Source organism: Trichechus manatus, unplaced genomic scaffold, assembly GCF_000243295.1.
Source record: "Trichechus manatus latirostris isolate Lorelei unplaced genomic scaffold, TriManLat1.0 scaffold00014, whole genome shotgun sequence".
NCBI lineage: Eukaryota > Metazoa > Chordata > Mammalia > Sirenia > Trichechidae > Trichechus > Trichechus manatus.
In genome coordinates this window covers 19,664,121-19,690,381 of record NW_004443950.1, presented here as the reverse complement: position 1 = coordinate 19,690,381, position 26,261 = coordinate 19,664,121, and the positions used below count along the sequence as shown (strand labels likewise).

Below are 26,261 nucleotides of genomic sequence, written 5' to 3'. Positions count from 1 at the left end.
ATGGTGCCTGGCTACCACCACTGACTGTTCTGACAGGGATCACAACAGAGGGTCCTGGACAGAGCTGGAGGAAAATGTAGAACAAAATTCTAACTCACAAAAAAAGACCAGACTTACTGGCCAGACAGAGACTGGAGAAAACCTGAGAGAATGGCCCCCGGACACCCTTTTAGCTTAGTAATGAAGTCACTCCTGAGGTTTACCCTTCAGCCAAAGATTAGACAGGCCCATAAAATGAAACGAGAGTAAAGGGGCACACCAGCCCAAGGGCAAGGACTAGAAGGCAGGAGGGACAGGAAAGCTGGTCATAGGGAACCCAAGGTTGAGAGGGGAGAGTGTTGACATGTCGTGGGGTTGTTACCCAATGTCATAAAATAATATGTGTACTGTATAATGAGAAGCTAGTTTGTTCTATAAGCCTTCATCTAAAGTACAATAAAAGAAAAATTTAACAACAAAGCATTAGAAGAAACTAGAGCAAAACGTCTATGCAGTCTTGGTGTGGAGAATGCGTTCCCAAATGTGTCGTCAAGGCAGGACTGCAGAAATTATAAAGGAAAGAACTGATAAGTTTAATAACGTAAAAATCGGCATGGCAAAAAATATATATATATTTTCTAACTACTTATTGTTTGTAAAATCAAAGTTAAAGGAAAGAATATACTGGGAAAAATATATCACGTATAGCAAAGGGTTAATATCCTTAACACATAAAAGCGCTCTTATAAAAAATAAGAACAGCAATAGTATGGAAAAGTGAGCAAAGGATAGAAACAGGCCTTTCAAAAAGGAGAAATGTAAGGGGCAAATAAGCACATGAGATTATATTCAACCCCGGTACTAATCAGAGAAATGCAAACTGTAATAACATTAAGACATCATTAATGTTATTGTTTTAAGACAGATTGAAAAAAGATTTTTTGAATCAAAATAATTAATACCCAGTGTAGAAGTGAAAGGCAGGACCACTTCCGGCAAGTAATTAGGCAAAAAATGTATCTTTGACCTACCAAATCCACATCTAGAAACCCTTATCCAAAGGGAATATTGAGCGAGTGTGCAAAGATGCTCAGTGGAGAATTGCTTACAATAAATAAGCATTTGGGAGTTGACTAAATCATGAAAATAACAGCTACCTTGTATAGCACCTACTACAGGCAGATGTCATGCTAAGCTTTGAATGTGTATGTCTCGTCCAGCCCTCACAATACCCTCAGGAGGCAAGTAACCTGATTTGGGGAAGGGACCAGGGTGTCCAAAGATAAAGTACTTTGAGCAAGTTACACAGCTAAGTGGGGAGGATGAGGTGGGGCTGTGAGGGATCGTTACATGTCTTGGTATTTTCTGAATGTTCTGAATCAATGTCCTTAATCAAAATAAATAAATAAATAAAGCTCCATTTAAAAGCATGAAAACAATTGGAATTCTCTGGCAAGGGAATTTACTTCACTGGTACTTTTTAAGGTAGCTGTTTCAAAGCCCATTTATTTAAAAGAGAAGAAAATCACATCAGGAAGCCTTACTGACAAACATCACATGGGCTCTCCGATTTGGAAGCCAACTTGAATTGCCCTAATTAAGTCAACCGAACCACTTCTGTGGTACCTGCCCGTGTTACTCTCAAGCCCAAATGTGGAAGGGAAAAAATAGAAAGTCCCCCATACATTCTTATTTTTATGACTGACATCTGTAGAGTCCCTTTTAGGCTGAAATGACATGGTTGAAGAGCTGAGCTGAATACAGTTGGCTCTTTTACTCGCTTTCATGTGGAATTCAGCATGTGACACATCTGGATCCTTGCAGATGTCCATAAAATCCCGAAGTTTCTCCGAGAGAGTCTCCCTTTAAAATGCTTGCACTCTTACAGCTCTGGCACTGAGCAACAATCTAAATCTAAAAGAAACTATTCTACAAAAGTAACTAAAGACAGTTTGCACAGACACATGGATTACCACAAATCCCAGAGACCCACGCGAGTGTCACATCTAAAACTTCAGGCGACCAGGGAAGTGTTGGCAGAAAGCTACTGAATTGTTTTCTACCCAGAAAGCAATTTCTGGTAATCCTGGGTCTTGCAAGACTGCCAACTTCCCTTCTCAAACTCTAAAATAAACCCCAAACTCATAGGGCCTCAGGCCTGGATTTAACCACCACCACCACCACCAGCTGTTGTTGAGTCATTTCCAGCTCATGGCGCCCCCGTGTGTGTCAGAGTAGAACTGTGCTCTATAGGGTTTTCAATGGCTGATTTTTTGGAAGTAGATCACCAGGCCTTTCTTCTAAGGAGCCTCTAGGTGGGCTCCAACTTCCGACCTTCTGGATAGCAGCGCTAACGCAGCAGTTAAAAGGGCCCTGGGCAAGAGAGCTAATGTTAAGTAATTCACATTCTCTGCCTGAGAATGGGGAGTCCCTGGGTGATGCAATCTTTTAACATGCTTGGCTGCTAACCAAAAGGCTGGCGGCTGGAGTCCACCCAAAAGTACCTTGGAAGAAAGGCCTAGTGATCTGCTTCCAAAAAATCACTCACTGAAGACCCTGTGAAGCACATTTCTGCTCTGACACAGATGGGGTTGCCGCTGAGTCAGAATCGACTCAACAGCAACCAGTTTGGTTTTTCTGCTTTGGCTTGAGAATGGGGGTGTCAAGTGAACTTTCCCAAGTATCAACTGTTTACTTTTATATGGACAAATTTTATAGTGGTGAAAATTTCATATTTTTTTTCTTTTTTAAACTACAAGTAGTCTAAGATGAGTCAACAGGATCAGTATGGAGAGGAAAGCAATTATCTGAATTCTTTTTCATGACACTGGGAGTTTCATACACCAAGCCTGTGCTGGAAAGTCAGAGACAGGTACCACCTTCCACCTCATCACCTCTGTCTTCTCCTAAACGGATGTTCAAGGTGATTTATTAAAACCCAGTCTGATGGAGTTGGGGAGTCAAACACAGGGAGAAAGGCAGGCAGTCCAGGCACGCGGTGGCCTCCAGAGTCCAGCCGGAGGCCCTGCCTTTCCTGTGTATCTCCTCCTTTGAAGCATCCTTCTCCTCCCACATCCACCAGGTCTGAAATCACCCCACCCCCACAGAACTATGCCTGTGACATCACCAGCACCGAGCACAGTGCCTGGCACAGGTGGGCCTACGAATATCTGTTTCACGAGAGGACCCCAGGCTGCATGCCACAGACACACACGGTTAAGAGGAGGCCAAATACTGTACATTTTAAGTGGTACATAGCTTCTATCTCACTAAGCTGTTACTAAAAAAGAAGAGAATTAGACAGGAAAAGCCCCCAAAACTCTAGTTATTAAACTACTTAAGAGTACTGAACCAACGTCTGCAACTTACTTTGAAATGCATCCCAAAAAAAAAAAAGATAGAATGATGACTAGCTAAAGGGACCCACAGGTAGATGGGTATGTGATAAAGCAACTATAATAAAATGTTAATGGTAGAATCTAGGTAGTGAATATACAGGGCTTCACTGCAAAATTCTTTCAATTTTTCTCTAAGTTTTGAAATAAACATAATAAAATGTTGAGGGTAAAACATTAGCTATTCTTCCAAAAATACGGCCTAAATCAGTTCTAAAATTTATGAATAAAGATACTAAAATAAGATACAATTTTTTAAATTCCAGAGCACATCCACACACAGACCCTAGGACTTGGCCTACTTGGGGGGGCCGGGGCTGGCCTGGGTTCCCAACCAACCCTTCAGGAGTCACCAAAGACAAGAGCCAGGATGTGAGAGAAATGCACGAGGTTCTTGGTGGGACTTCTGAGAGGGATCAAGGTCACCTCGCAGAAATCACCGACACTCAGAACATTAAGCCTCAGGCTGCTGCAAGGGATACACAATTTGCGTATTTCCACGTTAAACACCGAGTCCAGTGCCCGCTGCTTAGAGATTTACCTTCAGAACGACTGAAAAGTCAACATCTTTGGTTTCCTTCAGGCCAAGAGGAATCAGGGGAATCGTAAATGCCTCCCTGCAAGAAACATAACAAGGTATATGAACGCCCCTAACCCAGCCACTGGAGCCCTGGTGACATAGTGGTTAAGAGTTTGGGTGCTAACCAAAAGGTCGGCAATTCGAACCCACCAGCTGCTCCTTAGAAACTCTGTGGGGCCGTTCTACTCTGTCCTTTAGGGTTGCTATGAGTTGAAATCAACTCGATGGTAACGGGTTTGGTTTGGTTTCTGGTAACCCAGCCACTTTGCACCCCACAACCTTCCCTCACCAGCCCAACCCAAGCCCCTTCTCTCTCCTCATGCTAATCCACGTGGCTGACAGGTTAATCTTCCACAGAGAGGACTCTGGTTATGTCCCTCCCTGTTCTAAAACTGATCAGATTCCCTCTGATTCCTAGACTACCCAGCTTAACATACAAGGCCCCTACAACCTTGACCCCGACTTATCTGTCAGATCGCAACCCTCCTTTCAGTAACTGTTGAGAGCCTACTGTGCACCAGGGTCTGCTCCCCGACCTGGACACACCACCCTACCACAGTGGGCCTAACCTTTGTCAGCCCCAGACCCTACCCCCCCATGCACTGCAGTGAGTCCACTGCACCCCACACTCACAACATGGGCTCTTGGAGGCTTCCTCCTTTGGGGTGTGTCATTCTAAGGGTCCCATCAAATGCACAGGGAACCCCTTGAGGACAAGACCTATGTGCTCCCAGCTCCCAGCACAGAGCCAGGCCCTGGGCCGTGGCTTCCCACCACTGAACATTCAGTAACACCACAGTCCCCCGGGAGTGCTCCCTGAGCCCTACACACTTAGGGGCAGGGCCAACAGGAAGTCAAACGGGCTCAGGCCATGTTTTGCGAACAGGGATTTAGCTCCCTGGCCTGTAACAGGAGACCCCCTTGGCTGCTCAGCCCAGCCCAGGGGAAGGCCGGAAGTGCTGGGCAGGGTGAACGGACAATGCGGCTGGTAAGTGGAAACAGCCTCTGTGGCAGAGAGGAAGAACTGGGCTGTGCTAAAAGCAGGTGAGACCCACTGCGGAAGGTGGCTTCCCAAAGCCAGCAGGGAAGCAGGGAGATGAGGACAGGCCATGCCTCTCTCCCTGGGGGCCACAGTGCCAGCCTGTCCTCACCCCAAGCAGGGCGGAGGCAGCTCTGTTCTTCCTGTGACCGTCCAGGCAAGAGGAGCAGCGCGGGTCCTGAGGCCCCACACCGGAGCTCCGCCACCCAATCTTGGCTCCCACATAACCGTCTCTGTGACCTCAGGCCTTCCTGGGTTTTCTCATTCCCATGGTGAGATCGTTTCTGCCCTGCCTACCTCACAGGAGTGTTTAAAGATCAAATGTGCTAAGAAAACAAACTACTTTGCGAAAAAAGAAGACTGGCGGGCATGGACGCAGGGTGTCGGTGTGAATCTGCACGTCTCTCTCTGCTCTTCCCGACAGGCCAGGTGATCACTTTGGCCATCTTAGGGCCACAATGTGACCACACAGGGGTCTTAATGGCATGCCTCTATGGGAAGCCCCATAATGGATGTCCCTGCCATTCAGTTTGGCAAATGGGAAGACAAGACAGTCTACATTTATGACCAAAGTTTGGCCTCTGCCTTGCCTCCTTGAGGAACTCTGAGCTGGAATCACGGGTAGCTGGGAGAACTATTTTGATGTTGTTCTGAATACGTGTTCGAAACAGCAATGGGAGCCCAACGGTAAAAGAGCCCAGGTATACCTGATGTCACAAAGAGAAGAGAGGAGGTTTCACATGCTAACACTTTCCCTCTGGCCCAGAAAAAAAGGCCCACCATGCAACACAGAGGACTATGATCAAGGAAAGTACACTCCAAACGGGGCACCAAGGTCCCAGAGGTCTTCCCTCTGTTAATCCAGGGAACTATTATCTAACTGAGCTTCCCCTAGGGCCCACCTACCTTTGGAGAAGTTTCATTTCCCCACATAGAAAAGTATGTCAAGCCTTCTTTGGAGCTTTTCAAAGTTACTTCTTCTTAAAGATGGATCTTTCTTTCAAAGGTAGCTCACCTTAGGGTGGAAGATTTTCTTGGTGTTCTGAGCTTTTCTGGGGGCCACATCTCAACACTTTACCTCCCACAAGCACACCTAAGGGAGGCTTTTGAATTAGAATGTCCTTCTCAAATATTTAGTGGGTTAAATTTCTGAAGTGTCTCAGTCGTACCATCTCCTTAGGGAACTCACACAGGGTCCCATCATCTTCGATGTGAAAGATGCCATGTTAAAGCTTTTTTGCATTGTATCAGTAGAATGGCCCAGAGTCAGGCTCTGTACGTGGTGGTAAGGCAGAGAGTGGATAGGAAGGGCAGAGACAGAGATCGCTGGGGGGAGAAAGGAGGGCAACCTGGGCCCCTGTCTGGCAGGTTGGCTCTCCAAGCTAACCACAGAAGGCCTTCCAGGGCATCTTCATGGCAGAGTCACCACTCAGCCCACGTGAGAGGTCCTGTCTCTCTGCCTGGACCCAGACACACAGTTCTCCCATACAACCATATCCAATGAGGTTCCAGGACAAATGTCTTGTTGTCCAACTCTCCAGGCCATTTCCCCAAAACTCCATAGGTTTATTCCCTTAACTCTAGCACCCAGCTCAACCCCAAACCCAGTAATGCCCTTGTTCCCAAGGTGGGGTCTTGCCACACCCTTGGTTCCCAACTTCCCACCTGGCCTATCCATGCACCCAGCCGTAACGCAGGCACATTCTGAGGCTCAGAAAGCAGGAGGAAGAAGTACTGCCCACTTACTCTGTGCTCTGGTAGACTCCCACTGAGATGTTGAGCCCCTCCAGCTCTTCCTTGAGCATCTGCAGGTCTGAGTTCACGAAGCTTAGCTCTAGGCGCACCTGCTCCCGCACCTTGTGGTTCGTGGCTGCTCTGTTAAAAGACAGAGGAGAAGTTAATGGGCCTAATAATGTGTTTGGTGCTTCTGTTCTAACTCTTAGTTCATCGCATAGTGCCTGGGGTCTGAAAAGCTTGCAACTGGTCATTCAAGGCACAACAATTGGTCTCTATTCACCTTGAACAACATAGGAAGAAGGACAGCCAGGTATAGGAGGAGGATAACTGCCTCCAGGAACAACTGCCTTTGCCATGAGACGAGAAGAACTGCATGGTTCCTGGCTGCCATTACTGAATATTTTGATCAAAGATTCCATAGAAGAATCCTGATCAAAAGGAGGAACATGCAGAACAGAATTTCAGATTCTTTCTGGAGCCATGGAAGGTGGATGAACACCTGAAACTATTGCCTGGAGACAATCTTTGAATCTTGAACCAAAAATAGCCCCTGAAGTCTTCTTAAAACCAAACAATAGTCTAGCTTAACTAGTAAAAAAGGTCTGCCTTGAGCATTATGTTCTTTTAAGAACTATCTATATGGGATCAAATGGGCAACAGCAACTCAAAAGATTAGATAGGAATCTCAGGGGGCAGTGAGTTTATGTTAATGGGGGAGGAACAACTCAGAAAAGGAGGGTGAGAATGGTTGCACAACTTGAAGGATGCAATCAATGTTACTAAACTGTACATGTAGAAACTTGAATTGGTATATGTTTTTCTGTGTGTATTCTCAACAACAAAATAAATAAAATTTAAAAGAAAAAGAGAGGTGGCGGGGACAAGCGCCCTCAGCCAAGCTTCACAGCTGCCAGGTTAGCATGTACCCCCCATGTGAGCACCAGATGTGATCAGATAACGTGTCTCTGGGGTCCTGGGCATCTGACCCACCAACGACACTGAGATGCCAGGTGTGAATCCTAAGACAGTTCTGCAAAGAATTAGCCTTGAGAAGAGGAGAGAGAACTGCTCCTGGTCACCTCTAAAAGACCATAAATTATTCCCTTAAAAGGAAATGGACAGGTACGGAGAGGAGGCAACACTTCCTAACTCACTCCATGAGGCTAGTATTACCCTGATCCAAAACCGGAGAAGGGCATCACAAGAAAACGAAACACCAGGCCAATATCCCTCATGAATATATACAGACAAATCCTCAGCAAAGTATTAGCAACCTGAACCTAGCAACATAAAAAGGATTAGACACTGTGACCCAGTGTGATTTATTCCAGAAATAATGTCATATACCATATTAATAGAATAAAGAACATACACAATGATCTCAATAAATGTAAGGGAAAAGCCTTTGACAAAATCCAAACACATTCATGATAAAAAAAAAACTCTCAACAAATTAGGAATAAAAGAGAATATACTCAACCTGATAAAGGGACCTAACATCACAGTCCATGGTGAATGATTGACTACTTACTCTCTTACAGTCAGGAACCAGGCAAGGATGTCCACTTTTGCTACTCCTAGCAACACTGTCGGCGCAGCGGTTTAGAGTTCAAGCTGCTAACCAGAAGGCTGGCAGTTCGAATCCACCAGCCACTCCTTGGAAATACTACGGAGCAGTTCTACTCTGTCCTACAGGGTTGCTATGAGTCGGAATCAACTTGACGGCAATCGGTTTGGCTTAGTTTAATCAACACAGTACTGGAGGTCCAAGCCAGTGGCAATTAGGCAAATAAATAAAACTAAAGGCATCCAGATTGGAAAGGAAGAAGTAAAGCTCTCTTTATTCACAGATGACATGATCCTGTATGTAGAAAATCTCACAAAATCCACAAAACAAATACTAGAACTAGTAAATTTATCATGGTCGCAAGTTATAAGATCAGTATAAAAAAAGAACTGTATTTCTACATACCAGCAATGAATAATCTTCAAATGAAATCGAGAATACAGTTCCATTCATAACAGCATCAAAAAGAATAAAATACTTAGCAATAAACTTAACAAAAAGAAATGTAAGACACGTACAATGAAATGACACAATTTTGCTGAAAGATATTAAATGGAGAGACATTCCATGTTTATGGACTGGAAGACTCACTATTGTCAAAATGTCAATTCTTCCCAACTGATCGACAGATTCAACACAATCCTAATCAAAACCCCTGTAAGCTTTTTAGTAGAAACTGCCAAGCTGGTCCTAAAATCTACATGGAAATGGGAAGGACCTAGAAAAGCCAAAACAATTTTGAAAAAGAAGAACAAAATTGGAGGACTTAAGCTATCCGATTTCAAAACTCACTCTAAAGCCACAGTAATTAAGACAGTGTGGTACTGGCACAAGGACAGGCAATGAGACAGAAGACAGAGTCCAAAAATACATCTTTACACGTACGGTCAATTGATTTTTGACAAAGGTTATCAAGAAAATTCAAGAGAGAAAGGTCAGTCTTTTCAATAAATGGCGCTGAAGCAACCGGATATCCGTAGGTGCGTCAGGGTCCCCAAGACCATCGCCGGGTTCAGTGATTTGCCAGGAAGACTCAGCATACAGTCATACCCATGTTTTATTACAGTGAAAGAACACAAAGCGAAATCAGCAGAGGGAAAAGTACATGACACAAAGTCCAGAAGAAACCAGTCATGAGCTTCTAAGAGCCCCCCGCTACTGGAGTCACACAGGACGTGCTTAGTTCCTTCGGAAATGAGTTGTGACAACTCATGTGACATCTTACCTACCAGGGAAGAACATCAGAAACTAGTAACCAGGATTTTTACCGAGTGCTGCTCAGATAGGTACCTTCTGCCTAGCATGTTCCACAATTCTAGACTCCCAGAAGGAAAGCAGGTGTCCAGCATAAATCACATTACCCATAAACCACACTGTCTGAACAAACAGTTTAGACACAGCTGTTGTTTTTAGCGGCTGTTGAGTCAGCCTCTGACTCTGGGTGACCCCATGCACAGCAGAATGACGTGCCGCCTGGTCCTGCACCATCCCCAGGATTGGCGGCAGATAGGACCACTGTGAGCCATAGGGTTTTCATTGACCGATTTTTTGGAAATATACCACCAGGCCTTTCTTCCTAATCTGTCTTAGTCTGGAAGCTCCACTGAAACCTGTTCAGTATCACAGCAACACGCAAGTCTCCACCGACAGATGGGTGGTGGCTGCACATGTGGTGCATTGGCCAAGAATTGAACCTGGGTCTCCCCGATCAAAGGTGAGAATTCTACCTCTAAACCACTGCTGCCTCACTTGAAACACCGTGAACCACTCTGAATGGTGTTCACTCGATGGTGAGAACTCTCTGAAATCTGTTTCTAGATGCCAGCCAAGAGCCAGCCTTGCAAGCAAGAAGAGTCTCAGGTTTGCACAACAGCCAAAAAAAAAAAAAAAGAACCTCAACCTAAATCTCATATCAAACACAAAAATTAACTCAAAATACATCAGAGACCTCAGTGCAGAAACTTAAAAACCTCTAAAACTTTGGAAAGAAGACATAGGAGAAAATCTTCACGACCTTAGGTCGGGCAAAGTAATCTTGGTTACGCACCAAATGCATCGTCCATAAAAAAAAGAAATTGATAAATTGGACTTTGTCAAAATTAAAAATGTCTATGCTTCAGAAGATACCCTTAACAAAATGAAAAGACAAGCCACAGACGGGGAGAAATAATTAAATAATAAAATTTTTTTAAATTCAATTTTAAAACAATGGGCAAAAGAGCTGAATAGACATTTTATCAAAGAAGATATCTGAATGGTTAATAAGCTCATGAAAAGATGCTCAATATCATTAGTCATTAGGGAAATGTATATTAAAACCGTAATGACACACCAATACACACCCACTAGATTAACTATAATAAAAAAGATGCCTATTGTTAGTGAGTAAGTGGAGAAACTGGAACCCTCTACATTGCTGAATGTAAATGGTACAACCGCTTTGGAAAACAATTTGACGGGTTCAAAAATGTTCAACATAAACTTACTATATGTCTTAAGTTATCTAGTGCTGCTGTAACAGAAATATCACAAGTGGATGGCTTTAACAAACAGAAGTTTATTCTCTCACAGTCTAGTAGGCTAGAAGTCCAAATTCAGGGCGTCAGCTCCAGGGGAAGGCTTTCTCTGTTGGCTCTGGAAGAAGATTCTTGTCAATCTTCCCCTGGACTAGGAGTTTCTCTGCGCAGGAACCCCAGGTCCAAAGGATGCACTCTGCTCCTGGCACTGCTTTCTTGGTGGTATGAGGTGCCCCCTCTCTGCTTGCTTTCCTTTCCTTTTATCTCTTGTAAGATAAAAAGTGGTGTAGGCCACACTCCAGGGAAACTCCCTTTACGTTGGATCAGGGATGTGACCTTATTAAGGGTGTTACAATCTCACCCTAATCCTCTTTAACATAAAATTACTATCACAAAATGGAGGACAACCACACAATACAGGGAATCACAGCCTAACCAAGTTGACACATATTTTGCGGAGACACAATTCAATCCATGACACTATAGAACCCAGGAATTCCACTTCCAGGAATCTACAAGAGAGAAATGAAACCATAGATCCACAAAGGACATGTATATAAATGTTTATAGTAGCCTAGTACTCATAATTGCCAAAAAGTGGAAACAATCCAAATGTCCAATGAATAAGAAAAAGGTGGTATATCGATAGAACAGAATAGCATTCAGCAATATAAAGGAACAAACTTCACCCAAGTTTTCAACCAGAGGTTTTGACACCTACTCAAAGATACTATAGATGCTTCCTCAATTTACAGATTAGGACTCATCACAAAAATAACAGTAACAATAACCAAGTACTGAGCCTTTCCACAATCCGCCCGTCTGTTTGTTGTACTGTGGTGGCTTTGTGTGTTGCTGTGATGGTGGGAGCTATTCCACAGGTATCTCAAATACCAGTAGGGTTACCCATAGTGGACAGGTTTCAGTAGACCTTCCAGACTAAGACAGAAATTAGGCAATGAAAATTCTATGGATCACAACAGAATACTGTCCTATATAGTGTTGGAAGATGAGCCCACTAGGTAGGAAGGCGTTCAAAATACACGGTGGCTGCAACAACGGACTCAAGCATACCAACAATCACGAAGATGGCACCAGGACCATGTTGTACATGGGGTCACCATGAGTTGGAGCTGACTTGATGGCCAACTAACAACCATAACAACAACACTGAGCCCTTATGACATGCCAGGTCTGTGTAGAGCGTATTTTCACAAACCATTCTGTCAAATCCTCACCTTATCCCTTAAGAGTGGCTCCTACAGTCGTCCTCATTTTATGGATAAGGAAACCTGAAGTTCATCAGCCAAAGTCTCCAGCCAGCAGACTGAGTATCTGACCCCTCCTCAGCTGATGAAAATCCAGCCACCTGTCATCTGCTCGCTCTGTTCTCCAGAGGAAAGGTAGACAGGAGTGAGCAAAGTGCCAGCCCTCTTCCTCCACAGTCTGCCCTCTCACTGGGGCTCTTCCCCACCTTGCCAGATGTTTGGGCCCATCAATGTCTCTCTCTCTCTCTCTAAACATACAGACACACTAACCAACCAAGCAGTCGCCATCAAGTAGATGCCAACTCATGGCCACCTCATGTGCGTCAGAGTAGAACTGTGCTCCACAGGGTTTTCAATGGCTGGTGTTTTGGAAGTAGATCTCCAGGCCTTTCTTCTGAGGTGCCGCTGAGTGGGCTCAAACCTCCAACCTTTCAGTTAGCAGCCGACTGCATTAACCATTTGCGCCACCCAGGGGCTCCTCTATATATACACATATGTATATTCATATATGTATGTGTTTATAGACATAAATATTTATTTATACTTATTCCCTCCTCTATCTCTCCTTCCCTTCACTAAATTCCTCCTTCTTGGCCAACAAACAAGCTTATGAAAAGGACATGCTTCACCCTGGCCGCACATAGACTGGTGCAGGCCTTCTTACTGCTCAATAATGTTTCACACACGTGCGTGTTTGGGCTCCCCAGCCAGGCAATGAGATACTGGAAGCTCAGCTTGGTGAAAATGGTTGGTTTTTGGTAGGATCGTTTATTTTTTGGCCATGAACACCAGTAAGAAATATCCTTGAAATTGCAACACAGTATGAACACACACACATGCACACACACACCCTAGAAGCAAAAGTGTCACAAAACCATACTTAGACATACACCAATATACTGCATGCCAATATATTCTATTCATGTGATACACTCTAATATATTCTATTCTACTCTAACACACTTTTCTTAAAAACAAAAAAACCCCGATGCTTGTAACCCACTGGAGTTGATTGCATTACACACCATGAGTCACACCTGTAGTTTGTAAAAACCTGTACTACAGACATGCTATTGAAGAAATGACTGACTGACTACCTGACAATGTCCATGAGGATCCAGGGGAGAAAATTCTCTCAGGCCTCGGTATCGAGAACAGGTTCACTTCTTCATAGCAACTGGCCTGCTTTTGGCTAATGAATATGAAACGTGTTCCAGGTCACATTCCCGTCCTCCTATTGGTTGCCAGGAAGCTCAGAGATAAACTGTGGCCCATTTCTAACAAAGTATATAGGACCATATGGCATGCAATAGCCTTATCTACCGCTAAATCTCTCTTATTCCTCCTGCCCCCAACTCCTCAATCACTCATGCTTTAATCTTACATGTTGTACAAATATGCTAAGGTGCCTCACGTCCATCTGGAATGAAGCAAGATAAGCTGTTCCAACTCCTGGAGGGATGACCTTTGCCTTATGTTTCTTTCATTCCTTCTGAAACCTGGCATAGTCCTTTCCATGGAGTGAAGGCTCAACAAATTTCAGTGGATAGAAAAACACCTGGCAGAGTGAAGGCTACTCTCTGTAGACAGTGGGGTGGACCAGTTGGCAGCAGAATGGGTCCGACTTAAACATAACAATTTAGATTCTAGGCCACCAACCCAAATACCTGCTTCCAAATAATGCCAACTCTTGATTTTTCTACCTCTACATTGATTTGCCTTATCGCCCCCCTCTTGGCTCGACAACCATTTAGAATTTGCAACAAATCCATTAGCTGTTCTTTGGATGTGGACCTGTTTGTGTGGGTCACTCTGGAAAAGGTTGGTGGCCAGGTAGGGCCTTGGGGCTGGTTTCCACAATGCTGATCTTAGATTACAAAGATGATTCAGAAATCACTTCTGGAGTTGGAGCTATGTTTCTAATACAGGTAATGACTTTTCACAGATTCATTGGTTGGGGGTGGGGGGGGTGCTTCTCAAATAAGGTGTGCCAATTCAAGATGGGGGGTGTGCTCCAGCTCCACCTGTGCCCAGGCTGGGGGAACACCCTGAGGGACTGGACAAGAACAGAATTAGCTGGCCCAAATTAGGGATTAAGACCAGGGCCTTGGTCTCATCAGTACTGGTGCTCTGCATCTGGGCTGCCTTTCTGGAAGAACGTGGCCTTTCTCAGCTTTCACTTGAGGCCCCTGTGGTCTGGTCACTGATGTTACAGACAAAAGAGGCCTTGAGGCCAACCCAGGATGAGGCAGAACGGCGTTTCAGACCTTTCCTGCCCAGCGTCTGTCTGCCAGGTTCCCCAGGGCCTCCTCCCTCTGTCTCAACGACCCAGGGAAGGCCCACCACTCCCTTGGATTTGTCATGAAGATTCAACTATTTCCTGGGGTCAATGACCACATACACATACACTTGCCCTTAATTTAGAGCTTCTGAGAATCTACCACCAAAGAAGCCCCTACATGACGAGGACTTCTCCCCCAAAGCCAAAACTTCTTTGACGTCTCCATGCTTTGGCTTAAAATGCATGTGAATTTTGCATTCTGACCCAGACGTCCCCATTTGTTTTACTAGAATTTTTTCCTCCCAAATCTTGTAGTAAAATCATCCCTCCAGAAACAGGCACCACATTGATTCCATGGTGTGGAGCTGCTTCAGAGGCCTGCAAACCTTATTGGAAGAGCTTAGCCTTAATCCATCTGACTCCAAATCCTACTCTGGCTGGGATTCAGGGCAGCTGGGGCAAGTATTGGAGCCCAGGTGGCACACTGGTTAAGAGCTCGGCTGCTAACCAAAAAGTCAGCAGTTCGAATCCACCAGCGGCTCCTTGGAAACACTATGGGGCAGATCTACTCTATTCTATAGGGTCGCTATGAGTCAGAATAGACTCGACGGAAACAGGTTTGGTTTGGTTTGGGTTTGGAGCAAGTCCTATCCACGCCCTCGTGAGACCACCTGGCTGAGGCAGCAGATACGCCATTCTGGCAGGACATCTGAACCCACTCCATCTCTTGGTGCAAAAAAGCAGGGCTTGGGGTTGGTGGTGGCCTCAGAGGTCATGGAGGGCTCATACACTCCGCTGCGCAGACCCATGCCAACTGCCTTAGAACTGATGATGTGAGCAGTCATCAACCTCAAGTCACTCTCATTACAGACCATCATTTGCCCCTGACCCAGAACCTCATGATTCTCTAGAGGTCCAGACCCTGTGGGATTCGCTCATTTGGCTCTCACGGTGTTATTCTTTTCCTCTTAAACTAGTTGCCAATATTAAAAAATTCAACAATCAGAGGATTTACAAAAAAGATCAGATGTCTAGCTTCTCCTGAAAAAAAGAAAAAAATCAGATCATCTAGCAGCCCTGGGCCTGCCCTCCATGGGGCACTGCAGCTATCCCCTCCAGAGAGGGTGCATGCTCTGCACTTCACCACAGTCCCCACTACTCCCTGTTGTCTCACAACACTCATCCCAGTCCCCTTCACTCCTTCCCATGCTCTCCCGGCCCCTGTAAGCCTGAGACGGGCCACCCCTGATCTAGTCTAACAGCTACCAGCACAAGAGGGAAGCGGAAGCCCAGGTCACAGAACTAGTTAGTTAAACCTGAACTAAACGGCAATTTGGTTTGAATTTCACAAAGACCATCTCAGTTTCAGAAAAACGTCAACACATTTCTACTCCAGCTTTTCTCAAGGGAGAGAAGGGAGTTGGGAGAAGAGAAAATATTGTCCTAGCTCAGCCTGAAAGACTGCATTTAAAATATCCGATATCTTCCTATTCCAACTCCAGAAAGCTCATGGACTATTGGCTGATATGGATCGGAGGAGACTTTGAAGGGGTACAGAAGCTGGTTCTTTGCAGTGCTTGCCCAGTCGTGAGACCCCCTTGCCAAGGCAGGAAAAAGGCTTCCGTTCCGGCATTTTCCAGGACATGTTCCCAGATGTCCCCTGCCCCACCCCCCACCATTCCAACTGCTCTACATTCACCTGGGGGCGGCAGTGGGACATCTAGGAACCTGAAGACAGACAGACAGGACAGTGGGGCCCAGTTTATAACTAAAGCCAACCCCTGCCTGCAGGGACAGCCACCTAATCGCCTCCCAGAGACAGCTGTGAGGCCGGAGCTGGGCCTGGCGCAATGACCTGTTTGTTTTTGGGAAACCGTTGGTGTCGGTTGAGTCAGATTAATAAACACCTTTAGGGTTTCCTCTGACAACGTTCTCCACAGAGGGGCACTTTGAACTTTTAGGTCAGTGTGAGAATCATTAACGACACTGCCCTACCCCCACCCCTGCCAGCTCAACCACCACCAACTTGACAATGAGCTTGAGCATCAGAGAGGCTGTTTGCTGGTGTCGTTAACAGAGCAAGACAAAAGTGCCCCAGTTCCTGCCTTAGAAATTCCAAGTCCCCTCCTCAGAGGCCCCCCATACCCCCTCAAGGCTGTGCTGCCCTGTGTCAACTACTTCCCCATTTCTCTCTCCCACAGTCGCCCTGGAAAATAGCACTTCCTGACAGATCTGAACTGTTTGTATGTTAAGTGCCCCCACGAGAGCTTAAAAATCATGAAAGCAGAGCCTCATCTGAATTTCTCGCAGACTTGCTATCCCCTGCACCTCAGACACTGATTGCCACTTAGTAGGTGCTCCACAAATCCATTTGTTGGGGGAATGAACAGGCAAATCAACTGCAGTCCGCTCTCGGGGAGGCCACAGCATCAGGGCCGCGCCCTCAGCCACAGAGGTGGGCTGACAAAGTGCCAAACGGAACCCCCAGCCACAAAACACAACGTGGGGGCGGGGCACACCCTGCAGCCTTCCCTGCTCCACAACCCAGTCCACGGCAGGCACCCCCCCAAATCAGAGGGTCTCCCCCAAGTGACACCGGCTGCTCACGGTCCACTGTGCTGTGGGGAGCTGATGATACCCAGGTCCAGACTGATGTTGAGACAGGGACACTTGCAGATATTTCAAAAGCCAGAATGTTACAGTATTTTCCCAACCTCCTCCAGTAAGAAGAAGCTCCCTTGTACCCAGTCACAAAAGCATCCAGAAGAGGGTCCCAGACACCTTCCCACCCAGGGACCTCGTGTCCTCTGCCATTCCACGAGTCACCAACACGGGCACGACACTGTTGTTCAGGACTGAGGGCAGGTTTTGGGGGTTTGGGACACTATTCTCTATGCTTGTGCATATTTTACAATAAGAATGAATAGAAGTCAGTCACGTACCAGGTAAATGTACATTCAAACACTGAAAGGAGTAAATGAAACCTAAGAGTCACCTCCACCCCCACCCCTTGTCTTGTTCCCAAGAGCTGCCCCTACTAACAGTTTTCTTCATCCCTTTGGGAAGTAGTTTGAGCGCACCAAAAAAAAAAAAACCAAACCCATTGCTGTCGAGTCTAACTCATAGTGACTCTACAGGACAGAGTAGAATTGCTCCATAGCGTTTCCAAGGAGCAGCTGGTGGATTCGAACTGCCAACCTTTTGGTTAGCAGCCGTAGCACTTAACCACTGCACCACCAGAAGTTTGTGCATAGACAAAAACATATGTACAAATCCTTTAAACACACACATACACACAGGATACGCTGTACTGCGCCTTTCTCTTCCCCACTTAATACCTCAGAGACCTTTCCTAAGGAGCAAATACAGACCTACTCAGAAATGAATTTATCCAAAGCTCACAGTCAGAAACCCTTCTCCTGACCTGTCTTTATTGAGTGCTCTCGTGGGCAGACCCCACAGAGAAGGTGATCACGCCATTGCTGCATGTCCGTGACCACCAGGGGCTGGGCGCGCCACGGCCTTGTGGCTCTTGCACAAACACTGGGTTTAGTGTGCTTGTTTTTCCCTACAGTTTCCCGAGTAGCCTCTGGGCTCCCTAAGCCTTCCGACGGTGAGGCTGACACACTGGGAGCACCCATCACCAACTTCCGGCAGAGCATCTGACACCCATCTCCCCCAACACCTGGAATCCCCAGGAGGCCTGGGAGGGAATCACAGCTGTGAACAGGAAGACTCAGGCCCCTTCCCTGCCGACAGACAGATGTTTATGGCTTCTGGGTCCCTGCGAGAGCTCAGCATCTCTTCCCAAGGCTCCAGCAGGCATGTTTCTCACTCACGCAGGCAGCAGGCATGGTGCCCATTTCAACTACACAAAAGGTGGCAGGGGGCTGAGAAGTTACCCCTAGAACTCTGAAGGAAGAATAAACTGCGCTCCTTGTACACAATTGGAAGCTGAGCAACGCTCTTTTACTGCATTTAGGGAGGGTGTGGAGGTGGGTGTTTACAACTGCCTCTAGCACAGGTAAGAGTAAGGCTTCACCAGGCTCTGTGCTGGGGAAGTAAGTAACTATTTCACCACCAGAGTACAATGATGAAGGCCCAAGATCACAGAGCTGTACTGCACCCCGCTCGTCAGAAGGTGGACACGGCAATAATAAGGCCCTGTCTCTCCTTTCTGCCTTCCTTTTCTTTATACAGTCAGCAAACAGTTACCGGGCAGCACGAGGCACAGTGCTGGGCAGGCGAGAAAACAACCAGTCCCACAAAAAAAGCAGTGAAAACAAGCACGAAGGCAATAACTGGACTTCCAGTCACAATAGCTGACTTCATCGAGGCCAGCTGCCCATGGCCCCAGCCCCGGCCCCCATCAAACACACAAGCAGTCTGGGTAAAATATTTGTTTTTAACATAACCAAGCTCAAGGTGAAAAAGGTGCTGCTGCAGGTGCCAGAAATGGGGAGAAAACAAAAAGTAAAACAGAGCCAGAGAGGAAGCTGGACAGGCCTGGGGATTTAGAGAAGAGGCTGACACGCCTCAGGAGAGGAGGTGGGGCCAGAAGACACCTACTTCAGAAGGTTTTCTGCTCCGCTTCTCATCCGAACAGCTTTCAGGATCTGCTGGTTCAAGGCTGCCCTTTGATTCTGCAGTTTGCTCCGGCCGGTTTGCGCAAGGGGATTACAACCCTGAGAGAAAATAAGAGAAGCTTCTTCAGAGGTCAGCCACTCTAAAAACGATAACAATATTCAATATAACAGAAAACGTTTACCTTATTAAAAAAAAACCTAAACTTTTATGAAAATAGCAATGTCAATATAGTAACTGTACAAAATATTAAAAAGCATAAAAAAGAAAATAAACGTCATTCATAACAACACAATTCCAAAACAGCCGCTGTGAATTGGTTTCCTTCCTTCTCGGCTATTTAATATGCAATGGGTGGCCGTGTCTGGGTCCCCAAGACCAGCTCCGTGTTCCGAGAGTCACTAGAAGGACCACAGGACTCAGCACAGAGCTGCACCCACGGTTAAGATTTATACAGAAGCTTACAGAGCTGGATCCTAAGGGGAAAAGGCCCAGGCAGACTCCAGAGGAATCCATGTGCAGGCTTCCTTATGCAATCACCTTCCCATAAAGGGCTCACACAGAGCACACTCTTCCCCCAGCAACAAAAACGCAACAATGTGTGTGCGATGTCTCTGCCCTGGTCAGTGCATCAGAGAATCAGTGTCCAGGGATTTTAGTGGGGGCTAGTCACGACGGCACCCTTACCAAAGCCCCAGACTCCTAGAAGGAAGGCAGGCATTCTGCATAAACCACACTGTTTGCACAGCCGAGACACAGTGAACCCTCCTTGTCAGGTAGGATATAGTGGGAACACTCCAAGAGCCAAGCTCCCAGAGGCCAGGTCAGGGCCAGCCTTGCAAACAGGACTTTCTTGAGGATAGCAGCCTCGGGCCAGCTATGGTAACCCTTTTCTGCACAGTGGTACAGAGTTTATTATCATGCTTCTTCACTTAATGCTCTGTCATGAAGATTTCCTTTATTATGAAATGTTCCTCAAAAACATGATTTTAATGATTGCATAACACTGCCTTTTTTAGAATTTACCACTTCCTTGAGGTTGGATGTTTAGATTATTTCCAAGTATCTGCTATCATATATAATAATTTGATGCACACTTGTGAACAAGAATCTTTATAAACCTTGAGTTTCTTCTTTAGGGTATATTTGCAGGGCAGAGTTACGGGGTCAAACCTCTTTAAGGTTGCTAGGGCACCAGCCCAGTTATCTTCCAGGAAAGAAGGCATACAAACGTACCCCCTGTGTTCTACCTCCTTCACCGTTACTGGGTCTAAGTCTCCTTTTTTTAAAGGAACAGTTTTATGGAGATATAATTCACATTCCATTAAATTCACCTGTTCGAAGTGTACAATTCGGTGGGTTTTACTGTATTCACAGAGTTGTACAGCCATCATCACTTACAGATTTTAGAACATCTTCATCACTCCATAAAGAAACTGCTTAGCCATTAGCAGTCACTCCCCACTCTCCCATCCCCTCAGCCCCTAGCAACCACAAATCTACTTGCTGTCTCTAGGGATTTGCCTACTCTGGATATTTCATATAAATGGAAACGTATAATATGCGTGGTCTTTTGTGATGGGTTTCTTTCATTTAGCATAATACTTTCAAAGTTCATCCATGCTGTTACATATATCGGTACTTCATTTCTTTTTATCACCACATAATGTGCCATTTATGGATCAGCCGTATTTTGTTGATCAGTCCCTCAGCTGACGTGTATCTGGTGTTTCTTCACTTCTTGGCTATTATGAATAATGTTGCTATTCAACGTTTATTGTGTACCAGTTTTCGCATGGACGTATGCTTTCATTTCTCTTGAGTATATACCTAGGAGTGGAATTGCTGGCTCATGTGATTAACTCCGGGGAGCCCTGGTGGTGTAATAGTTAAGTGCTCAGTGGTTAGCACCCACCAACTGCACTATGGGAGAAAAGGCCTGGCGACCTGCTCCTGTGAAGATGACAGCCTAGGAAACCCTACGGGGCAGTTCTACTCTGTCCTGTAGGGTCACTAGGAGTCAGAATTGACTCGACAGCACCCAGCTACAACAACAACATGGTTAACGCTAGCTCTAACCTTCTGAGGAACTGCCAGACAATTTTCTGAAGCCAGCTGCACTGTTCTACGTTTCCGCCAGCAGTGTATAAGGGTTCCAAATTCTCCACATCCTCACCGATGCTTGTTACTGCCTGTCTTTGTTATTACCGCCATCCTGGTTGTTGTGAAGTGGCATTTCCCTGTGGTTTTGATTTGTATTTCTCTGACGGTTCATGATGTTGAACATCTTTTCACGTGCTCAGCGGGCAATTTTTCTCAGTTAATTCTAATCCCAAGCATCCTAAATTTATCTTCTCTGGAGAAATGTCTATTCAGATCCTTTGGCCATTTTTTAGTTGGCTTATCTTTCTATTGTTGAGTTTTATTCTTTACCAGTTGCATATGTATAACAGGCATCCCGTTCTTCAATTTGTATTCTTTTTATTAGTGAAGGTAAACACTTCTTCATGTATCACTTGAATTTCTTTTTCAGCTAATTGTCTAAGCTCCCCTCCCGTTATTTCCTGGGGTATTTGGAGTACAATGTTTCATTCGGAAAAGTTTAAGCGCAGAATCAATGTTTCTTCTTAACTTCCTGGTGTTCTTCCCACCCAGGGACAGGTAGAGAGAGGCCCCAGGATCTGAGTTAGGGCTACATTCCTTTTCCAAGCTTATCTTTGGGTTCCGCCCAATGTCAGGGCTGTGGTTACTCCCTGGGAGTGGCCGGGGTAACAGTATTCCATGAAGAGCTGCCCTTTCTTTCCAGCTGCGTCACTGCCGTCTCAGCTCTGTGCACAATTAGCCTCCCATACCTCACCCAATCCACGCCCATGGCCTGGATCCTGAGGAGGAAAAGTGGGTTATCTCCATACCCCCAACCTCCTCAGCTTCCCTGTATCAGTGACGTTCGGACTAGTGGGTAAGGAGCGAGTCAGTTTATCCTTCCACAAAGATTTCTCGCTCTCACCACTTGCCTCCCGCCCAGCCACCACCTAATATTCCCGGTCTCACAATGATGCTTTCTCTCAAATTCACACTGCACATATATTCATAATCTGGGTTGGAATGGGTCTTAAAATTATTATCTTTTAAACCAATCAATGATCCTTGATTTAAAAAATCAGAAGTGTTTTTCTTTTTTCAGATATAAGCTAAAACTATGTTAAATATTAAGCTAATTTAATATTAAAGGGCTAAAGTAACAGTCAACTTCTTTCCTTTCCACCTAAGAGCTCTAACCCACCAGCCGCTCCTCGGAAACCCTACAGGCAAATAGTCTGTAAATTCCTCCAAAGGTGAGAGAATTAACCATGTTGTTGTAACAACAATGGGCAATCCCCATTTAGCTGTCCTACAAGGTCGCTACGAGTTGGAATCCACTCGATGGCAATGGGTTTGGCTTCTCCTTTCCACTTCCTAAAAAACTATAAAGGTTCAATTTGACTCAGAAGTACACGGTTCACCAATGCTGTGTTTTATTTTACGGAGAAGCCTTAATAGCTAATTCTTTTATGTACATTCTCAGACCTAAGATAAGCAGCCATTCCAGTTTATGGATAAGAACTTTTTTCTGCTCCTAAGTCTTTACCCAACTTCTGGCTGGCCAGGAATCGCTACGCCCTAACCAGCCTACAAATGTGGGGTCAAGTTTCCAGATAAGGCATAGGAATGCTCAGGATTATATTTGACTGAGTAATTGGACCCAAAGCTACATTAGTTCTTACTGACAGGTAGGAATGCTGGGCCCCGCTGGAAACACCAGAAACGCCCAAGGGGCTGTTTGGAACCTTCCCTGAGCCTTGAGAGGTGAATCTGGCTGGCTGGCCAGCCAGAAAGACTCCCTGGCATCGCCAGAGGCCATTAGCGGTCTACCAGCCCCTGCCAGGGGTTCCTCTGCTGCCGGGGACCCACAGTCCTGGCCCACTCTTTAGTTCTCCCTGGTCTCTTCTATAACAAAGCCCTAACCCTGAACAAACAGCTTCCAGACCAACAGAGACCAGTTCATGACAGGATATAGACACTGCTCCAAAACTGGAGGGTTTGCACCCAGCGACCATGGCAGTACTGATCTCGCCTGCTTGGCCTGGAAACCAGGGGGGCCAACTGGGTTGTCCTGACCTCGAGGGGCACTGTCTACAAGTCCAACAGTGAAGTGAGTCTTTCTCCTACACCGAGCCTGATTGGTTCCCTTACCAGACTAGGATTTGAGCATTTCCATCAGTCTGGAAACGTGGAAGGTGGTCCAACCATCAACACCCAAGAGAAGCAAGTATTGAGTGAGACCTCAGCTCATCACCAGCTAAGTGGGCATTGCCCACATGTCAGACAGCCTACACGGACCCCAGAATAGCATCTTGGATACAACAAATCTGAGGCTTAGAGGTTAGGATCCTCGAGGCAATAAGGATTGGGGCCAGGATTGAAGCTCATGTTCTTCCCGCCCCTCTAAGATGAGCCGTGGGGCAGCCTGAGCAATGGGAGGGTGTGGGAGTGCTGGAAAAACACATCTGCCATCCTCACGCACAACCCCTCCATACCTCCTGGCTGAGAGCTGCCCAGCATCGCTCCACCACCCTTTGGGTAACAGTGACCTGCATCCCACTCCCCCACCTCGCAGCCTATGGCAGTCAGGGGTGGTAAGTCTGTACTCCTCCACTCCCTTCCCAAGAGAAAAACATCTGACTCATGCCCAGCCAGTTGGAAAATCAAAGGCCCCTGGTCCCAGAGATTGAGTCAGGGATGAGTGCCAGATATACGGCAATCAGGCTCAGTCAGAGTCCATCAAGAAGAAGCCTTTCCTTTTCCCCAACTGGCCTTGAATCTGGGACATTTGAACCTGGGCAGGTGCAGCCATATAACTACCAGCAGGGGAGTCCAACCTAGAGGGACCCAGAGCTGAGAAACTGAATCTTGGTGATATCATTTGAGCCCTAGATCAAGCTAGGCCTGAAGCCATTCCTCTGGACTTCTTAGTTACTACAGGAACCAATGCATTCCCTTTTTTGCCTAGGCCATTTTTTTTTAATTGAGGTATAATTTCCATATTAAAAATACATACCCTCCATTACGGGTGGGAGTGTTAAATGGTGCAGCTGCTGTGGAAAACAGTTTGGTAGCTCCTCAAAAAGAGACTTGTACACCAACATTCACTGTAGCATCATTCACAACAGCCAAAAGATATAGAAACAACCAAAATGTCCATCAATGTGATAGATGCATATGCAGCCATAAAGAGAAAGGAAGCTCTGACACTATATGGATGAACCCTGCAAGCATTATGCTGAGTGAAGTCAGTCAGACACGAAATGACAAACGATGTATGATCTTACTTACACGAGATATCTAGAGCAGGCAAATGCATAGAGACCAACATTATTAGTGGTTACTGAGGCAGGTGGGAGGAGGAAACTGGGAGTGGAGATGTTGCTTAAGGAGTACTGAGTTTCTGTTAAGGGTGATAAAAAATAACTCGGAAGTGGCTAGTGGTGATGGTTGCATAACACGGGGAATTTAATTAACATCACTGAATTAGACACGTACAAATGGTTGAAATGGGTTGTTATGTATATTTTACCACAATAAAATTTTCTTAAAAGTTAAAACACACACACACACACACACACACACACACACACACACAGATTTTAAGTGTATAGTTACTAATGAGTTTGGACAAATGTATACACCAGAGTCGCTGGGTGGTGCAAACAGTTAAGCGCTCAACTACTCGCCAAAAGATTGGCGGTTCGAGCACACCAAGAGGGACCTCAGAAGACAGGCCTGGCGATCTGCTCCCGAAAGATCACAGCCTTGAACACCCTGCGGAGCAGTTCCACTCTGCACACACGGGGTCGCCATGAGTTGGAATCGAATCGTTGGCAACAAGACAATGTGTAACCACCACTCCAATCAAAATATAGAACGTTTCCATCACCGTCAGGCAACCAAGGCTCTGATTTCTATCACCATAGATTTTTGCCTGTTCTAGGATTTCATACAAACAGAATCATGTAGTACGTATTCTTTCGTGTCTGGCTTATTTTGCTCGATCCATTTTGAGATGCATCCATGTTGTTGCATTCATCGGTAGTTTGTTCCTTCTTATTGCTGAGTAGGATTCCATTGTAGGGATGTACCACTGTGTGTCTATCCGCCTAAGCCATTTTGGGTTTTGGCCACTGCCGCTGACTATAAAGTCCTAACTAGATTAAGTTCCCCTAAGTAAGGACACACATGCACACCCTTAGGGCACACTCAGATGGCTCATCTGGGAAGCAAGCACTTAACGGCAGCATTTCGGCAAAAACCAGAGACGCTTAATTTAGAAGACAAGAAAAGATGCTCAGCCTATTCCCACAGAGACCGACACTAGAAAGGTGAAAGGCCAGGCCACCTGGAAGGCAGACACGGGGAAGCTGTCTTTCCTCCCCCACGGGGGCCCGGCTCTGGGCAGTGCCTAGCTCCGGGCAGTGCCTGGCTCCGTGAACCAGCGTGAACCCTGGGAACCAGCCGGGGCCCTTCTTCCACACAGCCATAGATAAAGGCCACACATGTAGACGTGTTTCCAGCAAACTGAGGGCAAACTGCAAGCTTGGGATTTGAGATCACGAAAGACTGAGGGGTGATAGCGCAGGGCTGGGTCAGCCCCTAACCAGAGAGGCCCTCACATGGGGTATGGAAGGGCTTTGAGCGGCTTCTCCAGCGCTAAGATAGTTTCTCTGCCGTTCTTACTCTTTCCTTCTTGTACAATCCCTCGCTCAACCACCAAACTCTGGACAACAGAACTGTTTGTTTATGAGTTAGTCATTAGCTGTCAACCAGAAAGCACGTGATCCTCTGCCATACACACATACATCTAATTTAACTTTTCAGCAAGCTGGTGACCCAGGGCAGGATGGACGGACAGAATCTAGCTTTTCCATGCCATAAAAATAAAACCATGAATCTGGCACTTGTAAAAAGCCCCCCTGCCCTTCCACGATCTCTGCCAGGTACCAGGGCTGGAAGTTAAGGCTCCAGCATCCAATTCATTCGGGGGGAGGGGGCTGAGAGATGAACGAACATTTAGCCATAACCTTTAACTAGCTGGCTCCCTTCAGTCAGTTCTACAAATCGCTATGAACACTTCCTGCATGCTAAACACGGTTATTTTTCAACACGCTGAATAACAAAGCTTTTTTTTAATATCTTATTGTACTTCAGGTGAAGGCTTACAGAACAAATAGTTTCTCATGGAACAGTAGTACACTTGTTGTTTTATGACATTGGTTAACAA

The 26,261-nt window shown here is 45.9% G+C and overlaps 1 protein-coding gene across 1 annotated transcript in view; it reads right to left on the bottom strand.

Annotated features, from left to right (window-relative positions):
* Positions 1–26,261, bottom strand: part of RHPN2 (rhophilin Rho GTPase binding protein 2) — a 57,871-nt gene that overhangs the window by 21,388 nt on the left and 10,222 nt on the right. Inside the window, exons 2-4 of the mRNA XM_004371614.2 lie at positions 18,932–19,047; positions 6,740–6,868; positions 3,916–3,991 (exon numbers count right to left, since the gene is read on the bottom strand). Of these exons, the coding sequence (XP_004371671.1) occupies positions 3,916–3,991; positions 6,740–6,868; positions 18,932–19,047 (321 nt within the window). The remainder of the gene's footprint in view (positions 1–3,915; positions 3,992–6,739; positions 6,869–18,931; positions 19,048–26,261) is intronic.